This window comes from Canis lupus, chromosome 7 (assembly GCF_003254725.2).
Source record: "Canis lupus dingo isolate Sandy chromosome 7, ASM325472v2, whole genome shotgun sequence".
Classification (NCBI taxonomy): domain Eukaryota; kingdom Metazoa; phylum Chordata; class Mammalia; order Carnivora; family Canidae; genus Canis; species Canis lupus.
The window spans coordinates 27,896,002-27,921,436 of record NC_064249.1 but is presented as its reverse complement, the minus strand read 5'-3'; the positions used below and the strand labels follow the sequence as shown (position 1 = coordinate 27,921,436).

Genomic DNA, 25,435 nt, shown 5'->3' with positions numbered 1-25,435 from the left:
ATTACCTGAATGTCAAACTAACCATTAAAATAATAAAACAGAGTTATAGATAATAAGTTATCAAAGGAAATGAATGGAATCTTAAAAAAAAGGAATACAAAAGATGATACAGAAAGGGTATAATATAGGAGATAAAAAGAGAGCAAAGACTGTAATGTTTTGTTTTAAGGTTTAGCTTAGAGGTTTAAGACCTAAACATAATAATTACATTAAATGTAAATGGTATCAACACATCAATTAAAAGGAAGAAATTGTCAGATTAGATAGAAAAGCAAGAGCAACTATGTGCTGCCTAAAAGAAAGGTACAAATAGGTTAAAAGTTAAAAAAAAAACAAAACAGAAAAGGGAAAAGATATACCAAGCTAACATTGATCAAAGAATGCTAGAGTATGAGATGCCTGGGCAGCTCAGCAGTTGAGCATCTGCCTTCAGCTCAGGGCATGATCTCGTGGTCCTGGAATCAAGTCCCACATTGGGCTCCCCACAGGATGCTTGCTTCTCTCTCTTCCTCTCTCTGTGTCTCTCATGAATAAATAAATAAAATATTTTTTTAAAAAAAAGAATACTAGAGTAGTATATTAATATCAGACTAAGATTTCAGACTAATATTATCAGGCAAAAGAAGGGAAGATTTTATAATAAGTGGATCAAATAATCAACATGGCGTACAATCCTAAATGTTTATGCACCTAATAACAGGGTTTCAAGACACATAAAGTGGGGCACCTAGGTGGCTCAGATGGCTAAATGTCTGCCTTTGACAGGTCCTGGGATCCAGCCCCATGTCAGGCTCCCAGCTCAGTGGGGAGTCTGCTTCTCATTCTCCCTCTGCCTTTCCTCTCTGCTCGTGCTCTCTCTGGGTCTCTCTCTCTCTATCTCTCTCAAATGAATAAATAAAATCTTAAAAAAAATACACATAAAGCAAAACTGACAAAAGTACAAAAAGAAATGGACAAATTCACAATTACAGTGGTGAACTTTAATCCTCATCTTTCAATTGAATAAGTAGAAAAACCAGTAATGATATGGGGGACTTAAAAATCACAATCAACCAAAATTGCCTTGATATTAACAGAACACTCCATCCAACAATAGTAAAATACACATTCCATCTAACACACTCCATATAACAATAGTAAAATACACATTCATTTTATTTGTACACAAAACATTTCCCAAGATAGACTGCATTCTGGGCCATAAAACAAATCTCATTAAATATAAAAGCATTCAAATTATACAAACTATTTCTCTGATCACAACAGAATTAAAAATAAATGAGAGGTCTCCAGAAATCTCCAAATATTTAAAACTAGGCAACAGAATTTTAAATAATCAGTAACTAAAAGATGAAAAAAAACCTAAAAGACATTTTGAATTAAAAGAAAGTACTAAAAATAATATATCAAAATTCATGGGAGTCTGCTAATGCAGTATGTAGAAGAAAATGTATAGCACTGAACATTTATTTAGAAAAAAAGAAAGATTTTAAACAAAGAACTTCAATTTCTACTTTAAAAAGAAGAGCAAATAAACCCAAAGCAAGCATAAAATAGTAAAGATTATAGAATAAATAAAAAATGTATTAAACTAATAAAAAGAGAAATTCTGTAAAACCAAAAGCTGGTTGTTTAAGAAAAATAGAGTTGGTAAACCTGCAAGGGGAGTGATCAGAAAAAGAAACAAGATACAAATTACCAATATCAGGAATTACAGAAGTGATGTCAGCACAAAACCTAGTCAGTAAAAGGGTAATAGGTGTTGGGGGTCTCCATGCCCCTCTTAGTTTTGATAATTAGCACTAGAAAGATTCAAGGAACTCAGAAAAGCTGTTATAAACTCACAATTATAGTTTATTATAGTAAACAGATACAGATTAAAATCAGCAAAAGCAATGGGGCACCTGAGTGGCTCAGTCGATTAAGCATCTAACTTTGGTTCAGGATGTGATCCCGTGGTCCTGGGATTAAGCCATGAGTTAGGCTTCTTGTTCAATAGGGAGCCTGATTCTCCCTCTAACCCTGCCTTTCCCCCTGGCTTGTGCTCTCTCTCTCTCTCTTTCTGTCTCTCAAATAAATAACATCTTCTTTAAAAAAGAAATCAGCAAAGGCAAATGCACTTAGAGAGGAGTCCAGAAAAAAATCAGATATAAATTTCCAGTTGTCCTTTCTTAGTGTATTGTATGGATTGCACTTAATTCTCCCAGCAATAATGCATGACAACACATACAAAGTATCACCAACTAGGGAAGTCATCTAAACCTTGTTGTCTAGGGTTCTTATTGGACAGTCATGCAGGCATGGAACACCCATGACTGACTTTAGCTACCCAATGCAATAAAGCAAGAAAATAAATGGTATGCAGATTTGAAAGAAACAAAATTGTGGTTTGCAGACATGATCATTCATGTACAAAATCCACTGAAATCTACCTTTAAAAAATGCTGCCATGACTAGTGTTTACCACTGTTGATCAACAAACATAAATCAATTTTATTTCTATATAGAAGATACAAAAATTGAATATCAAATAAAAGTGCTACTTACAATGGGTCATGCTATTAACCATTTGGGGGTAAATCTGACAGAAGATGTGCAAAATCCCTAAACTGAAAACTGCAGAATATTGCTAAAATATTATTTTAAGGCTTATAAAAAATAAAATGGCATATTGATGCTTCTCAACCTACTTTTAGTTTTTTATTTACTAACCAATGAGTCCATGGCTGCAAATTGCAGTAAGAAATGGATGTTTAATGTTATTCACCATCACAGAAATTCGTAAAAAGGAATCTCAGAATGCATAAAATATGGAAATGTTTCATCTCAATACTTAACTTGGGAAAGTTAAGTCTTTTAACATTTATTTGAAGGCTTAGTAGGCATCAAATATTCTGTTATACACTAGGTGTTTCTGCAAAGAGTCTCTCAATCCAAGATACAGGGGACTTTCACAAAGCAAAAACTTCTCTGAAGCTAAGCTCCCAATAACACATTACACATCATTTGAAGAAACCAGTCACCATGAGGGAAAGCCAACAGAAACAAGAGTTAGAACCTTGCAAAGTGGAAATTGTAATTTTATACAGATGTTATTTTTTACTATAACCTCACGTTTGGGTTCTCATTCAGGCCTTATGCAAACCTTTTAAAATACCATAATTTCCATTTCTATTACGATTATTGGTAATTCTTGAAGTTCACTCAGAGCTTAAAAAAAAAGTTTATGTATAAAATTTAACATGGGGTATACAAGGTACTTCATTTTTACTACATGGCTGATGCTTATAAATGGGAAACCAAAGTAATTACCATTGGTACTAATGATCCCCACCTGCTTGATAATCTGTTTTTTTTTTTTTTTAAGATTTTATTTATCTATTCATGAGAGACAGAGAGAGAGAGATAGAGAGAGGCAGAGACACAGGCAGAGGGAGAAGCAGGCTCCATGCAGGGAGCCTGACGCAGGACTCGATCCCAAGTCTCCAGGATCATGCCCTGGGCCAAAGGCAGACGCTCAACCACTGAGCCACCCAGGCGCCCCAAAATTTGTATTTTTAAAACATTTAATCTATGTCCCCAAACTGTATGATCTATCTCGCCAATCCTTTTGAATTGCACTTAAAAAAAAGGGGGGGGGGGAATGAGTCCACATTTAAAATGAAGAATTTGTGCACACTTAAAACTTCAGAAATTACTTTTAAGTTCAAAGGTTACAAGAGGAATTCCCAACATCCTTCACCTCTGGTCTCCAATCTTAACCTGAAAATCTCATTCCAAACTCTTCTGGGTGTGGCATTTTATTTCCAGTCTACTTTTTCAATTTAAAACAAACAAACAAAAAAATACTGGCACACTAAAAACCAAAAGTTACACTTGGGATTTTGTAGTGTAAGCCAAAATAACGTTTTGGGGTGTTTTTTTTTTTTTTTTTTCCAATGCAATATGATGAAGAGAAACATGAAAAATAAGAGTAACTGGTCTCTTTTGAATCGTCCTGATCTGTATGTATTCTGCATCTTACTCTTTCGAGATCTTGCTGGAAATGAGAAAAAGGAAGCGCAGACAGGTGCTCAAGGTCAAACCAGAACGATGGACTCAGGCCTCCGGGGAGAGAAAAGCCTAGTGTCGGCACCCCAGCGCCGGCCTTGTTGGACACGGACTTCTCTGAACGAAAGCTGACGAGGGCTCATTTTCAGTAGAGAGATTCAGGCATCCCTTAGGAGAGAAGTTCCAGATCTGAGGGAATCGTTCACAAAACATCACGGAAACCACCTACAATCTCGCTCCGTGGCAGACCCAGCTACGCAAAGCCTGTTAACGTGTCTGTTCCCTTCCCTTTAGGGTACCCCCCACCCCATCCCCCGGCCCTCTGAAATGCTTCTTCACAACTAAAACCCTAACTGTGAACATCCTCTTAAGCCAATTTGCAGAAAAATCCCAGCGCAGTTCCAAAAACAGACCTGCACCGGCCCCTGCAGACCCAGCCCCCAGGAGGCTCCGCCCCCATGACGCCCCACAGGACCCGAGAGGCGGCCCGCTCCTCGCCGCCACCGACTGGTAGCCACTTCCTACCTGCCTGTCTAGCTCCACCCTCATCCCCATCGCCACTTCTCCCCTTATCCCGTGAAGCTATTAATACAACAAGAACAGGAGCCAGGGAGGTAGATCCGACTCACGTGAGAAGACAAGAATGTGTCTGTGGCCGAGATTAATTCACGCAATTCGTCCGGCACTGCTGGAGACAACCCGAAGGGGGCCGGGCCCTGCTTCGAGCGAGAGGGGTCCTTGCAGCCAGAGCTCGACGCGCTGATTGGCTGTTCGGCCGCGGCCGGGGAAGAACCCGGATGTGCCCGGGTAGTCGTGTTGGCAGTCGGGGCTCTGAGGTTTGGGCGCTCTGGGGGTGCTGGCAGCCGAGGCCGATGGCGCGGGGTTGGGCAGGCTTCTCTGAGGAGGAGCTGAGGCGGCTAAGGCAGACTAAAGGTAACGGGACGTGCCGGTGGTGGTTTAATCTTTGGGTCTGTTGAGGGGAAAGGGGCGGGGCTGCAGCTTTTGAGGGGGAAGGGGGCGGGGAGGAGGGTAATGTGTCCGTGTTTGGGGAAGGAGCTGTAATGGGAGGAGGGGATTGAGGGGCTCCGGGGGTAGTTGGATTGGGGAGCCGATGCGGGAGGGGCTGGTCCAGGGGACCGGGGTCGTCTTTTAGACAAGGAAGTTCAGGAATCCGTTCCGGGGATTTGGAGTTAATTTTTTTTTTTTTTTTTCCTGTGAAAGGAATGGGACTTGGGAGAGGAAGTGAGCCTACGGCCTAGCCGTCGCCAATGGGAAGATTGCTGCATAAATCAGTGGCTGGAGGATTGGGGTCGGGTAAAAGGAGGAGGAGGGGCGTGTGAGAGTTGTGGTGAATTGATAAAAGTTGACAGTGGTCGGGGAGAAGGGAGCACAGGGATCTGAATAAACACGAAAGGATAACAATGCTTTTCCTAATACATCTGGAGCCTTGCATTCACTTCTGGTTGCCAGATGACTTCTGTGATTCTTTCTAACTCTCGAGAGTGAGAAAAACCAAGAGTCTTTGGGAGGGTACGTGCGAAATCATACACGTTGGCTTTGTTGTAAAGCGAAGATGTTGTGCTTCCTTCGCTGGAACTTGTACTGTTTTGTTTTCCTTTTAATGAAGGAGTTAATTTTGCTGCTACTTAGCGAGAAACTCTTGGTGGCATAAACTATGCGTTGCTTGTGCTTGGAACTTTATGAAATTTTCTGTATGGGTGATCCTGGTAGTGCACATTACTTTACATCGCCCTGAGGACCGTAACTTATATATTTTACTTTAGGGAGAAAATTAAAATGGGCCCTGGCATGCTTTTGATTAGAGTTTGTGATCAAATTGGGTGTTGCTCAGGTAAGTCTGTAAAAATAAGCACAGGTGTAGAAATATTAGCATTATTATTAGCATAGGTGTAAAAATAATCTAAGGCTGACCAGTGGGAAAGGAGCTAAAGTAGTAACATAGGGCCAGTGTAGATTGGAGTATGGATGGACAAATTTTTGACTGGTCCAGAGGCCTTTAAAAATTGTATCATCAAAGACAATAATAAATTTAAAAGTAATAAATAAATAAATTGCATCGTCAAAGTTATACTAACTACAGCGTATAACTAATTGACTCCATCTAGTTTGATGTTCTCAAATTCTTTTGCTCTTTGTTTTGAACATTCGTTCACATATTCAAATGTACAGAGAACAAATGTTCTTGCTTCTGGTCTGACTCAAAGAAGTATCAGCTTCTGTATTACACACTAAGATGAACAAGGTATTATCCTTGCCTTCAAAGAGCTGATAGTCTGGTGAGGAGATAGACTATAATATAATGGATAATAGATAGTTTAGAAGAGCTTGTTATAGAGCTAGCAGGAACCTGACTGTGCTGGGGTTGGGGTGGAGCTTGGGAAGATTTCACAGAGATTGCGTGTTAGCAGACGTGAGTTTGCCAAGAGAAAGAAGGATTAATATAGACTAAATTAAAACTATAGGTTCATTATGTAGAAGTACATTTCTAAATATCTCTGCAATTTGGGACAGAGAGGGCCTGGAAGGATGTTAGCTTCAAGGCCTGTCATTTCATAGTGGGATGTTAGAGCATAGACCCCAACCACTAGTCTGTGACCTCCATACTTAGCATCTTTGTATGCTCATAGCCAAACACAGTGATTGGCATGTAGATTTCCTAGCTCTGCCTCTAAATCTTTTTGCATTGGAATTTCTCATGTATAAAACTAGAAGATCTGGATTTTTAAGTTTTAAGGCTCCTTCCAGCTATTCTCCAACCTAAAAATATAATTAAGTAATCCATGAAGATGGAGTTGGTTGCCAGCAAAAATAAGCATGACAGTACTCTAGAGAAACCCATATGCACATTAAGAAAGAGTGTTCTTAGCATTCGTATTTTAATATTAAAGAGCTGAGAACAAACCAAATGTTCATTAAAAAAAAAAAGATAAATATGGGGCACCTGGGTGGCTCAGTGGTTGAGCATCTGCCTTTGGCTCAGGTTATGATCCTGGGGTCCTGGGATCAAGTCCCACATCAGGCTCTCCACAGGGAGCCTGCTTCTCCCTCCACCTATGTCTCTGACCTTCTCTCTGTGTCTCTCATAAATAATAAAATCTTTTAAAAAAAAAAGTAGATTAATAAATTGTGATATAATCATCCAGTGGGCTGCTCTACAGCTATGGGAATATATGAAATATACCCACATGTATTAACGTGTAAATTTCATAAATATGATGCATGAAAAGAGCAATTGAGAAAAATATATACAACTTGATACCTAATTTGTAGAAGATCAAAATCATGCAAAGCAGGTATGTTCTTTTGGGAATATAGGACATCAAAGGATATAGGACATGCAGGATACTAGAGAGGCAAGGGAATATTATCAGGAAGGGGCAAATACATAGGGAATTTCAAAAGTATTGGTAATGATGAAGTCAAGTTAAGACAAGTTACACAATAGTAACAAACAGCTGTAATATATCGACTTTTTAAAATAATAAAGATATATTTTTCTTTTTAGCTTCATGTCTAACATAGAATGACAGGTCATTCTTTTCCACATAATTACTTTACACTGTTTTGGTGCTATCATTTAGGAGGAGTTCACCATGGCAGGAGGAGAAAAAGGTTGAGAATTGAGTATTGGCAATTAAATGGGAGTAATATGATTTGGAGAGCAATAAATACAATTATCTTGTGTGTTCCAAAAGAGAGGATAACATGTCTATCGTTAAATAGCAATTATGTCTATTGTAGTGATGTTTTACATGTTAAAATGTTACTATTTTTAAATTATCCGTACAGGTTAGATTTGTGTCATAACATATATGTCTATTTGATGTATGACTTATTTCTTAATTAAGAATTAGAAATAGGGACGCCTGGGTGGCTCAGCGGTTGAGCATCTGCCTTGGGCCCAGGGCGTGTGATCCTGGAGTCCTGGGATCGGGTCCCACATCAGCTCCCTGCATGGAGCCTGCTTCTCCCTCTCTGCCTATGTCTCTGCCTCCTCTCTCTCTATGTCTCTCATGAATAAATAAATAGAATCTTTAAAAAATAAAAATAAAATAGAAAATTTAAAAAAAAGTAGAAATAAAAAAAAAAACAGTGCTGCTACAATGCCACCAATGTCTAAAGAAAAAAATTTGTGAATTCTTTATTCTTGATCCTAGTTCTTTGCTGGATATGTTACAAATATCTTCTCCTCTGAATATCTTCTCCCAGCTTGTACCTTGTCTTATAACTTTTATCTTAAATAACAAAGTAGTTAATTTTAATATGATCAAATTCATCAACATTTCTGTGTCTTAAGAATTTAGTACCCTACCATGAGGTGGTAGTACCCTACCATAAGATATTAATCCTCATATTCAATTAAGAGTTTTTAACAGTCATTTTTATTATAAGCTACAGCAGATTCAAAACATTGCATAAAGAAATGTGTTTCTAATAAGAATTTTTTAAAGTGTTGATTTGACATTGAGTCCATAATCCATTTAGAGAATGTTTTGTTTTTATATGGTGTGAGTTATGTATCTGATTTTATCTTTTCTACATAGCCAGTCCATTTACTGAATGATTCCACCTTTTGCTGTGATAAGCTCATGCTATCTCAGTCATATACCAGTGCTGCGTACATGAATGAACCCTGTTTCTGGGTTCTTTGTTCTATTTCATTGGTCATTTTGTATATTCCTGTGTTCTCCGTTCTGTTCCATTGGTCTGTTTGTCTATTCTTTCACTAATACCCACTGTCTTGATTATTGTAGCTTTATAATGAATCTTGAAGTCGAGTAATGCCAGTCCTCCAGTTTTGTTCTTTAATATTATGTTAGCTGTTCTGAGGCTTGCCTTTCCATATAAACTTGAGAATCATTGTGTCGGTATGCAAAAAATATCTTGGCTGGGCTTTTGATTGGGATTGCAGTGAATCCATAGATCAAGTTGGGACGAATTGACATCTTGACAGTATTGAATCTTCTATTCATGAACATTGAATATCTCTCTATTTATTTAGTTATTTGGTTTCACTATCAGAGTTTGTAGTTTTCTTCATAGATCTTGTACTTCCTTTCTTAGATTTATTCCTAAATACATTTTTTTTTTAGTGCTAATGCAAAAGGTTAATTTCAGACTCTGCTTCTTCATTGTTGAGACATAGGAAAATAGTTGACTTTTATATATTAATCTTGTATTCTGCAGCCTCACTCTAATGGCTTATAGTTCTAGGAGTTTTTATATCATATGTTCTATTTTTAATTGGCCTGATTTGTTTATTGTTTGGTTTATTATTTTTTACTTTATTGTAGCATTTTAAATTTCATATGCAGGTTCTGTGAAAATGCAAAATAGAATGGAAGCTGCAGTACTGGATTTCATAGGGACTATTAATTCAGCTGATTGAGTGTAACTGGAAAGTAAAACAGGCTCAATGGTATTTTCTCATGGTGTGGATAAAGATCAGAAGGCAAGAATGAGTTCCTATCCTAAGATAAAGGGGGCTACTTTGTGTTTCTGACAAAAGTCAACAATAATATTTTACTTTTAGAGGGGGCTACTTTGTGTTTCTGACAAAAGTCAACAATAATAACATTTTACTTTCAGAGGTACATTTATCTTTTAAAAACATTTTCTTTACCTATCTCATTTAATCCTTGCACCAACTCCATGAGTTAAATAGAGTAGGTAAAATGTTCAGCCAGTTTGACAGATGAAGAAACTGAGATATGGAATAATTAATTGACTTGCCTACGGTTACTGAGCTGGACAAAAGCAATACCAGAACTATGACTCCAGAGCTTTTAATTCTCATTCTGGAGAAATAGATACTAGGCTTGTGTTGCTTCAGAAGTCAACGTGCAGAATTTTAAAAGTCCTTTTTGAATTTGTTTACAAGGACTTACCACAATTTCATTTCCCAGGCATTTTATAAACAATACCATTTACAGATCTTATTAAACATAGTGTAAATGTGAGTCAAATTCTCCAGTACTCTGCCTTACAAAGTTAACACTGGCATGGATAACCCAAAAAGTATAATGGGGGTAATATTTATTTAGTAGTGCTTTTTAAAAAAATTCTCCCAGTTGTTTTACCTCCCTCTATGGTTTGCTCAGGCTGCTATTAAAATTAGCTTGCATATATTGATTAATGGCTAATTGACTTTGGGGAACACAACCTTGCACAGCTCTGGAAGATGAAAGCTAGCAATTGAGGGTTAACTAGCATTCTTAGAAACAAGAGACTTTATTCAATTATACTTTATGTATAACATCTATCTATGTATCAAATTAGCGTAAGATCTGCTATTATTTAAGAAACAAAGTGCAGCCCATTTGTAAATGTAACCACCATTTTATTTCAGGAGAGCAGATAGAATCATAAATCAAATTTAAGACCTATCAAGAATTCACTTGTGTACCTTGTTTGGTCAAATTAGTTGATTCTTTAGGCAATTCTCAATTCAAGTTGAAAAGGAAACCTTTTTATTCTGAGGCCTAACTCAACAGACAAATGGACTTCTTTTAAGGTAAATTTGAGTTGGGACAGTTTTTGTTAAATATTAACAGTATGATTGGAGAACTGTCAAAATGCTACAAGAAGATGGCTATTTTTCCCTGGGCTTTTTTGGATAGAAAATGGGGAGAAACCCTGTAGAATTACTGTCAAAGTTTTAATAATGTTAATACTTTATTTTCTTAGAGAAATCCTAATTATTTGCTGCTCCATTCTCTTTTTCACATAGACCCATTTGAACCACAGCGACGTCTTCCTGTGAAGAAAAGTCGACAACAACTTCAGCGAGAAAAAGCCCTTCAAGAGCAGAGCCAAAAACTTGGACTTCAAGAGGGATCAACCTCAGTACCTCCAGAGCAGTTGCTTTCCACACCAAAACCAAGTTTTAATAGTCCAAAACCACATTCTTCTCCCCCTGTTCCTCCTAGTCCTCTGACACTCACCTCTCCTGTTGGTAATGGAAAACCACAGGGTATTGAAAGTCAACCAAGGGAACTAGGATTCGAGAATTCCCATGATAGTCACAAAAACACCGAGGTTCTACCCCCAGAGCCAGATTGCAAAATGGAAAAAAAGAAAGTGGAATTGTTAGTAAGTCTATATCAATGAGATTTTTTTCCATTTTACTTTTTTTTTTCCTTCACTACGTTTTGAAGAAATAGAGTTTTAACCTTTTCTCTTTTAAATTCTAACCTAGAAGTGTAGTGAATAGTCTTTGAAAGAATAGCTACCCCATAAATGTATGGTAAGCCAGTTGGTGTTGGCATGTTATACGGGTTATGTCACTTAGTTTTCACAGCAGTTTCCAGTACCTGTTCATGATTTTCACTTTATAGATGAAATCTTGGACTCAGAAAAGATACTTTATTCCCAAATCAAATACATAGCCAATAAGTAGAAGAGTTGGGGTTCACTTACAAGTCTTTCCGGATCCAAAGTCTCTGCCCTTTACCCTCACTAGAAACAGTTCTTATGCACAGTCCTCACCTCATCCCCAAATCAAACCAGTCTTCACTTTTCAGACTCCATATACATTGGCCCAGAAAAAAGTACTTGTGAAGAGATACAATATGAAGGGATGCTCAAAGGAAAGTTGAAATTGAGAGGAGTAATAAAACAATTCACCTGCATCATTAGATTTCTTTTTATTCTTTATTTAATGTGCTTATGTCAGAAACTACCTCCAGAATTTAGTTTAGAAACATTCTTTTGGAAATTGCCATTCTATCACTTGTGAATTCTATAGCTTGGTTTTAATATCCATTCTTATTTGTTTCCTCCTGATTGATCAGGATGCCATTTGTTTCTGTTTTCCATTTTCTGAGTCTTTCGAAGTATCGTATGATTTCTCTGATCCAGATTCTGTGCTCTGAGTTCACAACCAAGAAATCATTTTTACAAGAGAAATAAAGCCATATGAATTATGAGATCAGCATTGAATGAGTGCATATACTTAAATGTTTTTAAGTGTAGTTTGCCAGCACCAGCCTGACACAAGTTGGGGAGGGTGGATTTAAATTAAGCTGGACAATTTAGATTGAATGTTGTTAGGAAAATAAATTTTTTTAGGTACTCGGGAGAATTTTCATAGAAGACATGCAATCTCAGGAACTATTGTTGACAAAGAGGAATTCTGAGTCTATAAGAAAGGGAAAGGGAAAGCTCTATCCTGAAGAGTGCTCAGAGATGGCATCTCACTTCTCTGGAAGATCCAAAAGCGAGGCCAGAGAATAGTGGAGAATGAGGGAAGCGAAGAAGGATATGGAAGTTGAGGGTTCCTATCTATTGAGTTCAGTGTAGTTGGTTATCACCAAGGCCTCTGAGGGAGAGATGCCCTGATCAAAACAACATTTAGAGAAAATGCAGGTGTCAGTGTTGTGGCGCATTTGGAAGAGGGTGCTCACTGAGCTGGAACTCTGGCATCTGGTGAGAAGATGCCTGCAATAGTTAAAATGAAAGTGAACCAGTGCTAGCACCAGAGTGGAGGCTGTAGGAATGAAAAGAAAACGATAAATTTAGAAGTGGTTACTGAGTCTGGGACTAGAGGATTTTGAGACAATGGCCATAAGAATTGACAATAATAGGAATAAATAGCTTTGTCATTATGTTGAGTTGACATCAAGTTGTTGATTTTATGGAAAATTTTCAATATACCTCTTCCAGAATTGGACAGACGGAAGACTGTTTTCAGATCTTTGAAGTTTCTCAGTAGCCCAGCATTCAAATCTTAGTTCATAGTGTTCCACTCTGTTTCATAATGTTTGAGAACTGAGAGAATTGAAAAAATAAAATAAGCATTGTTTGTTGTCCTAAGGGTGTAAGGTGATAGAGACTTTCATTATAGAAAACTCTAAAAGATAGAATGTGACATTAGCTACATACCAATTTATTTTGATCTCCATTTTGCATATAATACATAATTAACTTATACAACTTTCTTTGTACTCCTAAGAAATGCCATAGTACTCTGGCTTCCAGTTTGTGGCTTCCTAGATTATACACATATAATGGATTTCAAAGGGCCAGTTTATGTAAGCCTTCTTTATTTTAAATCATAATCTTTGTTCCTATTAGAACAAAATAATGAGCTGCAGATGGGTTCCTTTTAAGAGGGTTTTTGAAGGAAAATATACATAATCTGGTTGATTACATTTTATACATAGGGAACTGAGACTGGTAAGGTGTAGGATAGGGCTTCAGAAACTCATTTTTCCTTTTTTTTTTGCCCTAGGCAAGAAAAATCTCGTTGGGAAGTCCTCCAACAAGAGCAACGGCTAATGGAAGAGAAAAATAAACGTAAGAAAGCTCTTTTGGCTAAAGCTATTGCAGAAAGGTGAGGCACCCGAATTAAGAGTGGTTGTTTGTAACCTGCAATCAGTTCTGTCATGTTTTATATGTGTTTGCCCTTGTTTTTTGATAAATTGACATTTTCTCTACAACATTCCTTTTTAAAATTTTTTTTGTAAAGTAGGTTCCATGCCCAGTGTAGGGCTTGAACTCAACCCTAAGATCAAGAGTCACCTACTCTACTGACTCAGCCAGCCAGGCACCCCTCTACGGCATTATTTCTAAGGCTAACTAAACAAATTATGTTTTACAAATGATACTAAAATTCCAGTGTTGATTTATTAAGGAGGACTTTGTAAGCATAGATTGTACCGAATTTGTGAATACAGGTGCAATTAAAACTTCAGAATCAGCATCAGTGTTTTCAGTTTTAATCATCTACACATTCTATTTTTTTTTTTAAGATTTTATTTATTTATTCATGAGAGACACAGAATGAGAGAGAGGCAGAGACTCAGGCAGAGGGAGAAGCAGGCTCCACGCAGGGGGCCCGATGTGGGACTGGATCCTGGGACTCCAGGATCATGCCCTGGGCCGAAAGCAGGCACTAAATTGCTGAGCCACCCAGGGATCCCCTCATCTACACATTCTAATAAGGAAGCAATGACCAGTATAAGGGCACTAGCAACAAACACAGGTTTTAATTTTGACAAGGGAGGGCTTGACTGTGTGACAGGTTAGAAGAGTAAGATTGTTTATTCTACATAAGTGACTTCCACTCCCAGAAATCTTTTTTTTTTTTTTTTAATTTTTATTTATTTATGATAGTCATACAGAGAGAGAGAGAGAGAGAGGCAGAGACATAGGCAGAGGGAGAAGCAGGCTCCATGCACTGGGAGCCCGACGTGGGATTTGATCCCGGGTCTCCAGGATCGTGCCCTGGGCCAAAGGCAGGCGCCAAACCGCTGCGCCACCCAGGGATCCCTCACTCCCAGAAATCTTGATTGTATTTTCTGTGGACATTTTTCCTGAATGATTTACCTGCCCCCGCTGATACATGATGTAACCTTTTATCAGTGACTCAAGGTCACCATCATGAGCACTCTGCCATACTATGTGCGCTTCAATTTTTCTGTCACCTTCCAATGTCAGTTTGTTAGCAGTTGCTTTTCCTTTACTACATTGTGCTGGCTTCCAACAGTAGCATTGATATTTGAGCCACTTGCCAACCCTCACCCACTCTTTCTGCCTCTTTAGTTTGTAGTTTACCATGTGCTATGGCCTTAGGAAACCAAGCTCAGTCGCTGAAGCACTGATTGAGAATAAGGAGAATGAAATGCAAGCAAGCATTCTTGGCATTTTCTTTTCAGATCTCCAGAAAAGCCTGGAAAAACTATTGGTTATTGAAGCTTGTGTATGTGTCAGGGGAGGGCAAGGGACAGGGCTAGAGAGACAGACAGGTAGGTATGAGTAATTCAGAATTTCATCTGTCAAGGATATACGTATTCACAAATGGCAATTTTTTTTTTCTCCAGCTGCTCCCCTTTGATGTTTTATGAAACATAGGAAATATGCAACTTACTGAACTTAATGTTTCAAGAAAAAAAAAACCATGATTATTGAAAGTGAAATATAATTTTGGAAATCACTTCAGTAGTCTTCAATTTGGGAGTGTTTGGGGAGGCTGTTCGTAGGGGATTTTACAAAAAGATTATAGGATCAGCACTTTTTTTTTTTTTTAAGATTTTATTTATTTATTCATGAAAGACAGAGAGACAGAGACAGAAGCAGGCTCAATGCAGGGAGCCCAATGTGGGACTCGATCCTGGGACTCCGGGATCACGCCCTGAGCCAAAGGCAGGCACTCAACCGCTGAGCCACCCAGGCATCCCTCAGCACTTGTTCTTTATGTGTTTTTTATTGAAGACAGAAAGTATTGATACAGGCAGAAATGTAAGGAAATAAACCTGATTAGATTATTAATAAATGTGCCAGTGAAGTACTTGAAGTAAAGGAATCATACTGTTATCTTTAGGCAGAAAACAAGGGAAAATGCATAATAGAGTAGAAATCAGGAGGATGTAAGTTGCAATATAATGATTTTCTGGGGGAGTTTTAGTCTCCTGTGAGAATGGGTATGAAATTTTGAAATAAGTAAAATCAGATTAAAGGTTGGCTTTTGAATTTGTTTATTCTGTTTCTTCAGTGTGTCATGTATTTGGAGATACATGTGCCGACTGAGGTTGGATGTGCTTTAAGCACAGGAAAAAGTAAACAGTATTCTGGGGTTTTGAGCCTCAGAAAGAATTTTGAGGACCTGTAGTACTGCCTAAAAACAAGAACCAAAATAGTAAAAGTTTGGGGAAATGAGTCCTAAGAAGGTTAAAACCAAATAGACATATAAAAAAAATGGTGTTTTAAGGACAAACAAACAGAAAGAAATGGTAATTAATGTAGGCATCAGTTCTTTTGTCTACTAAGTATTAGACAAATGAAAATGGGCTTAGCAAGAATTTAAAGCTAGAAATTTGGAAAGGTTTGTTGGATATTCCATGTAAAGAGAATAAAGATCTGTTGTTTCAGTGCTTATTCTCATCCTCATGAAATGAATATAGACCTATAAGTGAACTATTAGTTGTTTTTTTTTATCTTTTTCTTTTGTGTATTGGAATAGTAAGGGACAATAGCACAAATGCAATTTTAGAGATATACGAAATATTACCAGCATTGGTTTTATTTCAATTTGTGCTGTTTTTTTTCTAATTTCTAAAAATTATACATTAAAATCATATTACATATATATAGTAGGTTGCTTTTTTTACTTGTGTACAGATAAGTGATTTTAAAATGTTTTTATTATTATACTCATTTTTCTAGATCTAAAAGAACTCAAGCAGAGGCCTTGAAACTAAAGCGGATTCAAAAAGAGTTACAGGCTCTAGATGACATGGTGTCAGCTGACATTGGAATCCTTAGAAACCGGATTGATCAGGCCAGCCTCGAGTATTCATATGCTCGGTGAGTTGAGAGAACTCTGAACCAGGAATCAAAATTAACTAATATTTAATGCTAGCTGGGCCAGAAGCTTTCGGGTATACCATCATTGAAGCCTCATAACAATATCATTAAATCCTGTTTTGTACTCAATCAGGTGTCTCCTCTTCTTAAAGTCTTCCTTAACTTTCCCCACCCTTGTTCATATTCCTTTTAGAGTGTTTCTTGCATTATTTATTTATATTTTAGCCTGCCTTCTTGCTAAACTATCAGCTATGTAATGTTTGGGACTGTAAGTGTCTAAATGACTTGTCCCCAAATTCTGTTATTCTAACACCATGTCTATTCTCTATTAAATTTTGATTATCTAAGATGGTCCTTAGAGATTAGCCTAGTTCTCATTTCATTTTTCATCAAAGAAAGAATATCTGGTTTATTTTTTTAAAAAGCCTGTATTTTGAAGAAAATACCACTCTGTCCTGAAAGCTTGAAGTTTTTCCCTCTTTTTTTTTTTTTTTTTTCTTTTTGATTGTGTTCTGTATATAATAGTTTGCTATCATGTGTTTCCTTGGTTTCGACCATTGGCATTTTTTTAGTAAAAAACCATCATGGAGTATTTCTAACATGAACTAACACATGTAAAGAATTACATGAACTTTGCAAGCAGATAAAAGGGCAAAAAATTAGGTCCAATTTCAGGGTTTTCAGTCCTTTCAGCGTTGCTTTAATCATCCTGGTTTGTCTTTTTTCACAAGGGAATGCCGTGTTAATGACAGTTTTGCATCTCTGTAACATTAGAAATCAATCAGAATGCCTCATTAGTCCAGGGTAAACCACAGCATCAGAATGTTTATATAACAATTTAATAAAGCGGAAATACTTGATTGTGGTTTTTAATTCATTGTTTATTAAGAAAGAGGTTTGTGGTGCCCTTGTGATTTTTTTTAATTGTTTGACCATATGCTGTTAGACTTAATGGGTTGCCTTTATTAATTAACCGCTTAAGTTAATGCCATCAGTAGCTGATAACTGGAGGTTCCAGATTTCTATTAAGATCATTACGGAGGTAACCAAGATTTCATTAAGATTAAATTAATCCTAGATTTTTAGCATATTTTATCTCTGTAGCCTAAGTTTACTAGAGGAACATTCTTATGCCTTTGTAGCCCTTTATATGAATAATTCAGATAATTATGGATACATCAACAGAAAAATCATCTCATGTTTTAATTCTGTCCTAAAGGAGGCTGGAGAAGGATGCATTTGTATGTCAAACATTATATAAGAAATGTCATGGTTTTAGGCTTTAGGTGGGATTACTGGTTAAAGAAGAAAACATCCCATAATATATAAATGTGTTTAATGAAATTTTAGTAATATTTACATAGTAAAAAAATTTTACATAAAATTTTATGTCTCTTAACAAACTAAAGATAGCAATTTCTCATGGTACTGATATTGACATAGTTGTATGTGAATATCCTTTTGTATGTGTGAGGCTATTTTTAAAAATCTAAGCTCTTGAGGAAGTTAGGGAAAAGCTGTAGGCAATTGTGACTAGGACCAGCATTGTATCTTGTTCATGCATTTTAAGACATCATTTTCTAAATTTACATCTGTGGCTATTGAGAAATTAGAGATTGATGATACAATATTGTGGTTTAGATTTCTACTAGTAAGCTAATCTCCAGGGCAGCCAGTTTCTTTGGGAGATTTCCTTGATTTTTTTTTTTTTTTTTAATGAAAATAATATTGTGGTTTTTTAGTACCTGGTACAGTACTCTCTGCACAAAAAGTTCTTGGATAATGAATAGGCCAGAATTTGCTTTAAAATTGGTTTCTGTAGAGCACTGCTAGGGTAGACCCCACTAAGAAGATCAGCACTTTGGGATCCCTGGGTGGCGCAGCAGTTTGGCGCCTGCCTTTGGCCCAGGGCGTGATCCTGGAGACCCGGGATCGAATCCCACGTCGGGCTCCCGGTGCATGGAGCCTGCTTCTCCCTCTGCCTGTGTCTCTGCCTCTCTCTCTCTCTCTCTCTCTCTCTCTCTCTCTCTCTCTGTGTGTGTGTGTGTGACTATCATGAAGGAAGGGAGGGAGGGAGGAAGGAAGGAAGGAAGGAAGGAAGGAAGGAAGGAAGGAAGGAAGGAAGGAAGGAAGGAGACCAGCACTTTGAGTGAACCAAAAACAGAGTTACTGCTGCCGTTCACATCTGTGACTACCAGGCTGCAGTGTGCTGCATAGATCAGCTTGTGAAGCAGAGTTGCCATTTGTAGAACTTTTCTTTGACCATTTGTGTACCAGGAAAAACTATAATTGTTGTTTGTCATCTATGTTTAATAGACACTCTTATTAACATTTATGCATACATGTGCACACAAACACACATAAATGTCTTATGTATAATTTACAGAAGTAAAAATAATAGGGATTGTGGGAAACAACTTTATTAAAAATTTTAATAAGAATGTAAGCATAGCAGACCTCCTTGTGTCAAGTAATGTTAGACTCCCAACATAAAAAAAGCTGAAAGAATGCAGTTACCTCCTTTCACAACACAAGACGGTCCAAATACTTGTAAAATACTCTGTGATCAAGTTCTTCCTGTTGGAATTATTAACTCTATGAGAATAACATATCCTTTTTATCCTCAAAAATATGTTTTTCATTCATTGACTCTGAATTTGAGAAAATTCATCTAGGATGTGTTTTCCAAAGTCTCCTGCTCTTGAGATTCACACATGTGATCAGTTTCACCATTGAGACCCTAGGCTGTCTGTTTCTGCCTTTGTAATAGGTTCCTAGGGCTGCCATTACAAACTGAGTGATTTAAAACAACAGAAATGTGTTCTCTACATTTCTGGAAGCCAGAGTTTGAAATCAAGGTGCTGGCGTGATCAGTCTTCCTTCAAAGACTCTAGAAAAGAGTCCATTCCTTGCCTCCTCCAGTTTATGGCTGTAGGCACTCCTTGGCTTGTGGCTGCACCAAGTTGTGTGCCTCTGTAGTCACATTGCCTCCTCTTCTTCTCTCTCAAAACTTCCTCTCCCTCTTTCTTAAAAGGATACATGTGACTGTATTTAGGGTCCAACTCAATAATTCAGAATAAACTCCTTTCAAAATCTTTAACTTAGGGACACCTGGGTGGCTCAGCGGTTGAGCGTCTGCCTTTGGCTCAGGGTGTGATCCCAGAGTCCTGGGATTGAGTCCCACATCCAGCTTCCTGCATGGAGCCTGCTTCTCCCTCTGCCTATGTCTCTGCCTCTCTCTCTCTGTGTCTCTCATAAATAAATAAATAAATAAATAAATTAATAAATAAATAATAATAATTAATTTAAAAATCTTTAACTTAATATCTTTTGCCACATAAGATAATATTTACAGATTCTGGGGACTAGGAAGTAAATATCTATGGATGGTCATGTTTTTAGCATACCACAACAATCATCTTTTGATTTGCCTGATAGCTGCAAAATACCTTCATCTGTCAGCTCTCTCTACTTTGCCACTGTGGGGAGGAAATGAAAAATATTAATTCTGAACTGTGTTCAATGAAAGCTGAGAACAAATTACAGAAATGATGTTTCTAGTCTTTTTTTTATATCTTTTTGAAAGATGAGGTAATACTTTGGACACCACAGTAAGGAAACTAAACAGTGATGGATTTACTTCACCGTGGCATCATCCACTTCACCATGGCATCATCCTTTAGATCATTCCATCATTCTTTGTTTTCTTATTAAATTTTTCCCTGCATAAATGGGAATAATTGATGAGTAATAAAGAAATAATTCCCAGGCAAAATGTTCAAGATATAGGAAAAATATATCCTATCTCAACAATCCTGCAATGTATCTCAGATTTATAAAAGCATCCAATGGACCCATATAGAAATTGCAGAATGTAGTTTTATTCTATCCTTTCTTATGATAAAAACCTTGACATGTTGATCCTTACAAATAGAACTGCTTGGAAAAGGAACTGGAAAACTAAAAGTGGATCAGTGGAACCTACTGACATGCTAAGGGTTAATGATTGAGTTCTCAAATAATTTCAGGATACCAAAACCAAGAGACAGTTTCTAGAATCCTTTAAATAACATTCATTAAATCACTTGATGTCCCTTTAAAATAAAACAATTCAGTGATTATATTTCCAGTTCAATTTATTTTACTGTGCTATATATAATGCTCTTACTATTCTGTTCCAAAATATGTCATCATATTCTGATTTGGTATTATCCACCTGACCCTCCGGCTCATAGTGCAGTTTGTGAAATTAATCAATATTTCAAACATAAATCACTCTGTGCAAAAATATATATGCATATTTCTGGCCAGAAGAACTTTAAATAAATAAACATAATGCAAAATCTGCAGTGATTTATCCAGGGTGAAAGATCAATGGAAACCTAGGGACCTATTTGCAAATTTAATTTCAATTCAGCATTCATGAACACAGTCAGTAAATCTTTACTAACTGACTTTGGCTGGGCTAGGGAGTCCCCAGACCACAGAAAGGAAGCCTGAGTTGGGGGAAGGGGCAAGGTATTCATATACTTGTAGAGAATGTTGCCAGAAATCTTAAGCTTGATGCAAGAATATTCATAAACAGGATATGTTATAGAGTATGGAAATAAGGGATTCACATGTCCACCAAAGCTCCTTCTGAACAATTCTTTTTTTTTTTTTTTTTTGAACAATTCTTTTAACACAGAGGGTAATTGAAAAACCATTAGTTTTCTCATTCTTATAGTTACTAGATGACAATTTAAAAAATGAAATGCAGTAAATGAACATTATATAAATATGAGTTTTCAAATATTAACACCAGGTCCTTAAACTTTGCATAATTTCAGTGTTAGATACAGTACATGTTTAATGATACACTAACAATGTTTTTTGATTCTGGTGCTCTGAAGGAGGAGTTCTGTTTCTTAAGTGCCTACCAGCCACTGGGCAAGACACTTGTCCTGCTTAATCTTTAACACTCCTGTGAAGTAATAGTAATTATTGCCATTTTCCAAATAAACCAAAACTTAGATGAAGATACTACCAAGGGTCACTATATATATACTGGAATTTTCGGACATTGCATGCATGTTGTCCACTTTCCTCCTTAAGAACCTAGCTGTGTTTTGTATGTACAATGCTGACCTTGGGGTACGCCTCATGAGAACAAAGATAGGCTACCAATTGCAGAACATTTAATCCATTGACTAAATAGTGGTTCGTGACATGGCTGCACTCTAAGAGCTCTGTCTAAATTGATATGAGCCAGCTAACCTGAGACCTCCCCCTAGAATTGGAACACTTAGAAATTGAAAGGAGTGAATTTGATGTAGAGCCACAGCTGGTGGCCATATTGGGCTGTATGATTGGAAAGCCAAAATGAGAGAAACTGTGGTTTCTAAGCATTAAAGAGAATAGCTTTTGATTCTGATGACCTGCCTGTGAGATTGCCTCTTGTATCCTACAATAAAACCCACTTTTCACCTGAGCTAGTTTGACTGGGTATCTGTTCTTTACATCCAAAAAAGGTCTTGACCAGAACAGGTACATACACAGTAAATGGGAAAGGCAGGTTTTGAACCATAGGTTTTCTAAAATCAGAGCCTTTCATTTTTCAACTATATTTCTTTTCAAGACAGAGAATCTTGCATTGGGAGATATGTTTTGCTGTAACTGTAGTACGAGAAATTACTTACTATGTTGAGTTGATGTAGCCAATCGTAACAGGTAAGGCAGCATGGCTTTCACAACCGTTAGTGGTTATTAAAGTGAATAATCAGTTGATTAAATTTGGGCCAGTCTCTTTTCCTGGCCAAAAAACAAAGCAAGTAAACAAAAAAACAACAAATTCCATGGAAAAGGCAAAAGACAGTGAACCAGCATATGATAATTTTTCTTTCTGCGTCAACCTAATATAAAAGGAAAAAAAGACATCACAGGGTGACTTCCCCAGTAGAATTACCTTACTTCTAAGATTGGCATTGTCTGTCTTTGAGATTTATATATATGTTAGAAGATAAAATGCCCTAACCAAAGTCACAGTAATCTGTTGTTGCAGAATGGAGAGAGAACTACTTAACCCAGAGATTCTCAACTGGGGGCATTTTACCCCTAAGGAGACTTTTGGTAATATCTGGAAGCCTTTTTGGTTATTGACAAAGTATTGGATACTACCAGAGGGAGTGGGAGAAAGCCAGTGTGATGCTGCTGCGCATCCTACAATGTACAGGATGGCTCCCAACAACAGAGAAGGATATGGTCCAAGTTGTCAATAGTGCCAGGATTCAGAAACCCTTCCTAAACCTATCCTGAAGTGTTTCTGTTCTACTTGCTGCTTGCTTCTTGCCTCACCTAGCATCATTTATATTTACCTTGCAGCTGCCATCCATAAGGATAAGGAAAAGGATCTTCACCAAAATTCTTCCTTTTCTAATCTGTTAATCAAAAGATGCAGATTTTCTTTTTTTTTCCTTCTCCTATTGTTGTACTCCTACATCTTGACCAGTTGTCTGCTGGAGCTAGGTTGCACTGGTTTATGAGAGCAGAGTTTGTATATCTCTTCCCAGTTGTGCATTCAGTGATGTCACATTGACAGCCTGAAATTAACTTGGTGGTGGTAATATTTATACTACAGAAATTGACAAACACTGCAAATTAGAGCTCTCCCTAACCAGAGCTAGCTCATGAACACTGAATTAACCTCTCAGCCTGCTTTCATTCAAGCACAGCTTCGGAAAGAGGAAATCAGTGCAGAAGAATGTTGTTGACATTAGGAAGGTCTAAACGTGGATGTTGTGAAAGTTTCAGTATCAACAGCCTTGTTTGTTTGATATGCAGGACAGGTGTGCATAAAATATCACCATCCATATCTTCATTGTACTTTTTTTTTCTCCAATTCTGGAGTTTAATTATTGTTTCTAGGCCCTCCTTTAAATATCTTCTTTAGTGGCAAACCAATGGACCCATCTTTGTGCCTGTCTCTACAGGAAGCGCTTTGAGAGGGCCGAAGCAGAGTATGTTACAGCAAAGCTAGATCTGCAGCGCAAGACTGAGATTAAAGAGCAACTCACTGAACACCTCTGTACAATTATACAACAGAATGAACTCCGCAAGGCCAAGAAGTTGGAGGAATTGATGCACCAACTGGATGTACAAGCTGATGAGGAGACTTTGGAGCTTGAGGTGGAAGTGGAGAGATTACTGCATGAACAAGAAGCTGAAGCAGGGAAACAAATTGTTCATTTGGAGAGGCCATTTCAGCCTTCTGCAGAGTGTGTCGCATCAGGATTTGCCAAAGAGAACAAAAATCCTCAAGAACACACCACTTCCCTAAAGGTAGATGAACAGTGTGAAAATCCTAATAGCAATCCCCTTCTAAATCCAGACCAAAGTCAAGAAGTCAAAACTACTGTAAAGGCCATTTCAGCTGCTCTGACCACATGAAGTGTGTGTTTGTTCCTTTCAGCTAGTGTGGTATTCAGCAAACTTATGTTGTAGATTATGTTGTGAGCTCGGATAAGTGTGTCTTTAAGATGGTGTTCATTTTTGAATCCCTGGTTAGTTTTGATATAACATGTTTGCCATTCTAAACCCTCAAATTATGATAATTTTATATGTAGGCACAGTTCACCTTGATCTAGGGCCATTTTCCTTAGTATACCCTGATTACCAGGTGAAAACAAATGACCTAAAAAGATGGAAGAAAAACTACATGGCTAAGAGTGTTAGACCAGGTAAATATAGAAAAGTAACATGGAAAATAATACTCAACACCTCGTCAAACTTACGTGATTTCTCCTAGGAGAGCTGTTGATGATGAGAATCCTATTTTATGTAGTTAGCGAAGAAACACAAAAATTAAATGTGAAAAAGAGAAGGAAAAAAATAACAAAAACAGCATGTTGAATTCTTTTGGATACTACTAGAGCTGCAAAACACAACTTGGAAGTTGCAGTTTACAAAAGACAGCTTCAGTTACATTTTTGTCTTCAATTTGCCTTTTAAATGGCTTTAATTTACAACCTGAGTTTCGGTTAGTTGATATACACAAATATACCACTAATACATGTAATCTTACTGTTAATATATCATTTTTTTAATCAGCACATTAAATTTAGACAATGAAAACACTTCTACAATGAAGTTGATAATACAGAAAAATCTATCAATACTTTTGATATCAGAAAAAATTGATATGTTTCTTTCTAAAGCTATCTGTAAATATGTGTTGTTGGATATAAATTATCCTGTCATAAAGCATTTAAATTGTTAAACTGGTGATTTTTCTTAGTATTTTAATAGTTTTTAATTATTATTACTAGTACTTGACCACCACATTGTGTTATATGTGAATGTGTAAATAAATACTGTTGATTTGTCACAGCATCTGTGACTTTCACATTAAATTGTGATCAATTTATCAGAAATTCTGAAAAGTACAAATAATACATTTAAGTCTTGAAAAAAGAACCATTATAAATAGAGTAAGGACAAATGTAATATTGTATTTATAATAATGCTGAGAAAGTTGGGGACATCCTATTTTTTAAATGAGCTTGAGGATATTTTAGCAGTGTGGATGAGCTGTGTATTTTTGTATTATGTAATTTGAGTTGAAATTCTAGCTTTCCATTACTGACTTATCTAAACAGGCATTTATATAAATAGTTGTATTTTTATTTATGAATGATATTCATCAAAACTGAAAGCATCATTGTCCAATACACTCTTATTTTTCTAAGGAATAAACGAGTCTGATACATCTAGGATGTGGTTGTTTGTTGACTCTTAAAAAAGTCTCAAGCACTTCAGTACGTATTCCTACACGCTACATAGCAGTCATGCATCCCATATCTCCATGTAGTAAATGCAGTCCTCTGCTTTTGTATGAGCCTCTCTTACGGGAGATTCTTCAGTGAATGAGGTTCCCTAAAATTGGCTACATACAAGGAGCTACAATCTCATTCTCGGTGGAAGTATTTATAAGGTATATGGAGAAAGGAGAACCATGAAATAAGTGAATTGGTAGGGACGTCAGAGATCATCTGATTTTATCTTCTTACTCTACAGAAGAGTA

General features: G+C 37.0%; 1 protein-coding gene and 1 long non-coding RNA gene across 3 annotated transcripts; one reads left to right on the top strand and one right to left on the bottom strand.

Moving 5' to 3' along the window:
- Nucleotides 1-965: 965 nt before the first annotated feature.
- LOC112648643 (uncharacterized) lies at nucleotides 966-4,836 on the bottom strand. The gene is made up of 2 exons (XR_003129184.3): nucleotides 4,680-4,836; nucleotides 966-4,218 (listed from the first exon to the last, which is right to left on the bottom strand). It is a non-coding gene; the product is annotated as an uncharacterized LOC112648643 (long non-coding RNA).
- An 11-nt stretch (nucleotides 4,837-4,847) lies between these two features.
- On the top strand, nucleotides 4,848-25,124 carry GORAB (golgin, RAB6 interacting). 2 transcript variants are annotated; one of them, XM_049112304.1, is made up of 5 exons: nucleotides 4,848-4,983; nucleotides 10,802-11,159; nucleotides 13,304-13,405; nucleotides 16,237-16,377; nucleotides 23,346-25,124. In XM_049112304.1, the coding sequence occupies exons 1-5, from the start codon at nucleotides 4,848-4,850 to the stop codon at nucleotides 23,800-23,802; spliced, it is 1,194 nt and encodes a 397-aa protein (XP_048968261.1). In that variant the 3' UTR covers nucleotides 23,803-25,124. The 2 variants fall into 2 exon arrangements, with proteins under 2 accessions (XP_048968261.1, XP_048968262.1); XM_049112305.1 differs by lacking the exon at nucleotides 4,848-4,983 and having other exon boundaries at nucleotides 11,025-11,163.
- Nucleotides 25,125-25,435: the final 311 nt, after the last annotated feature.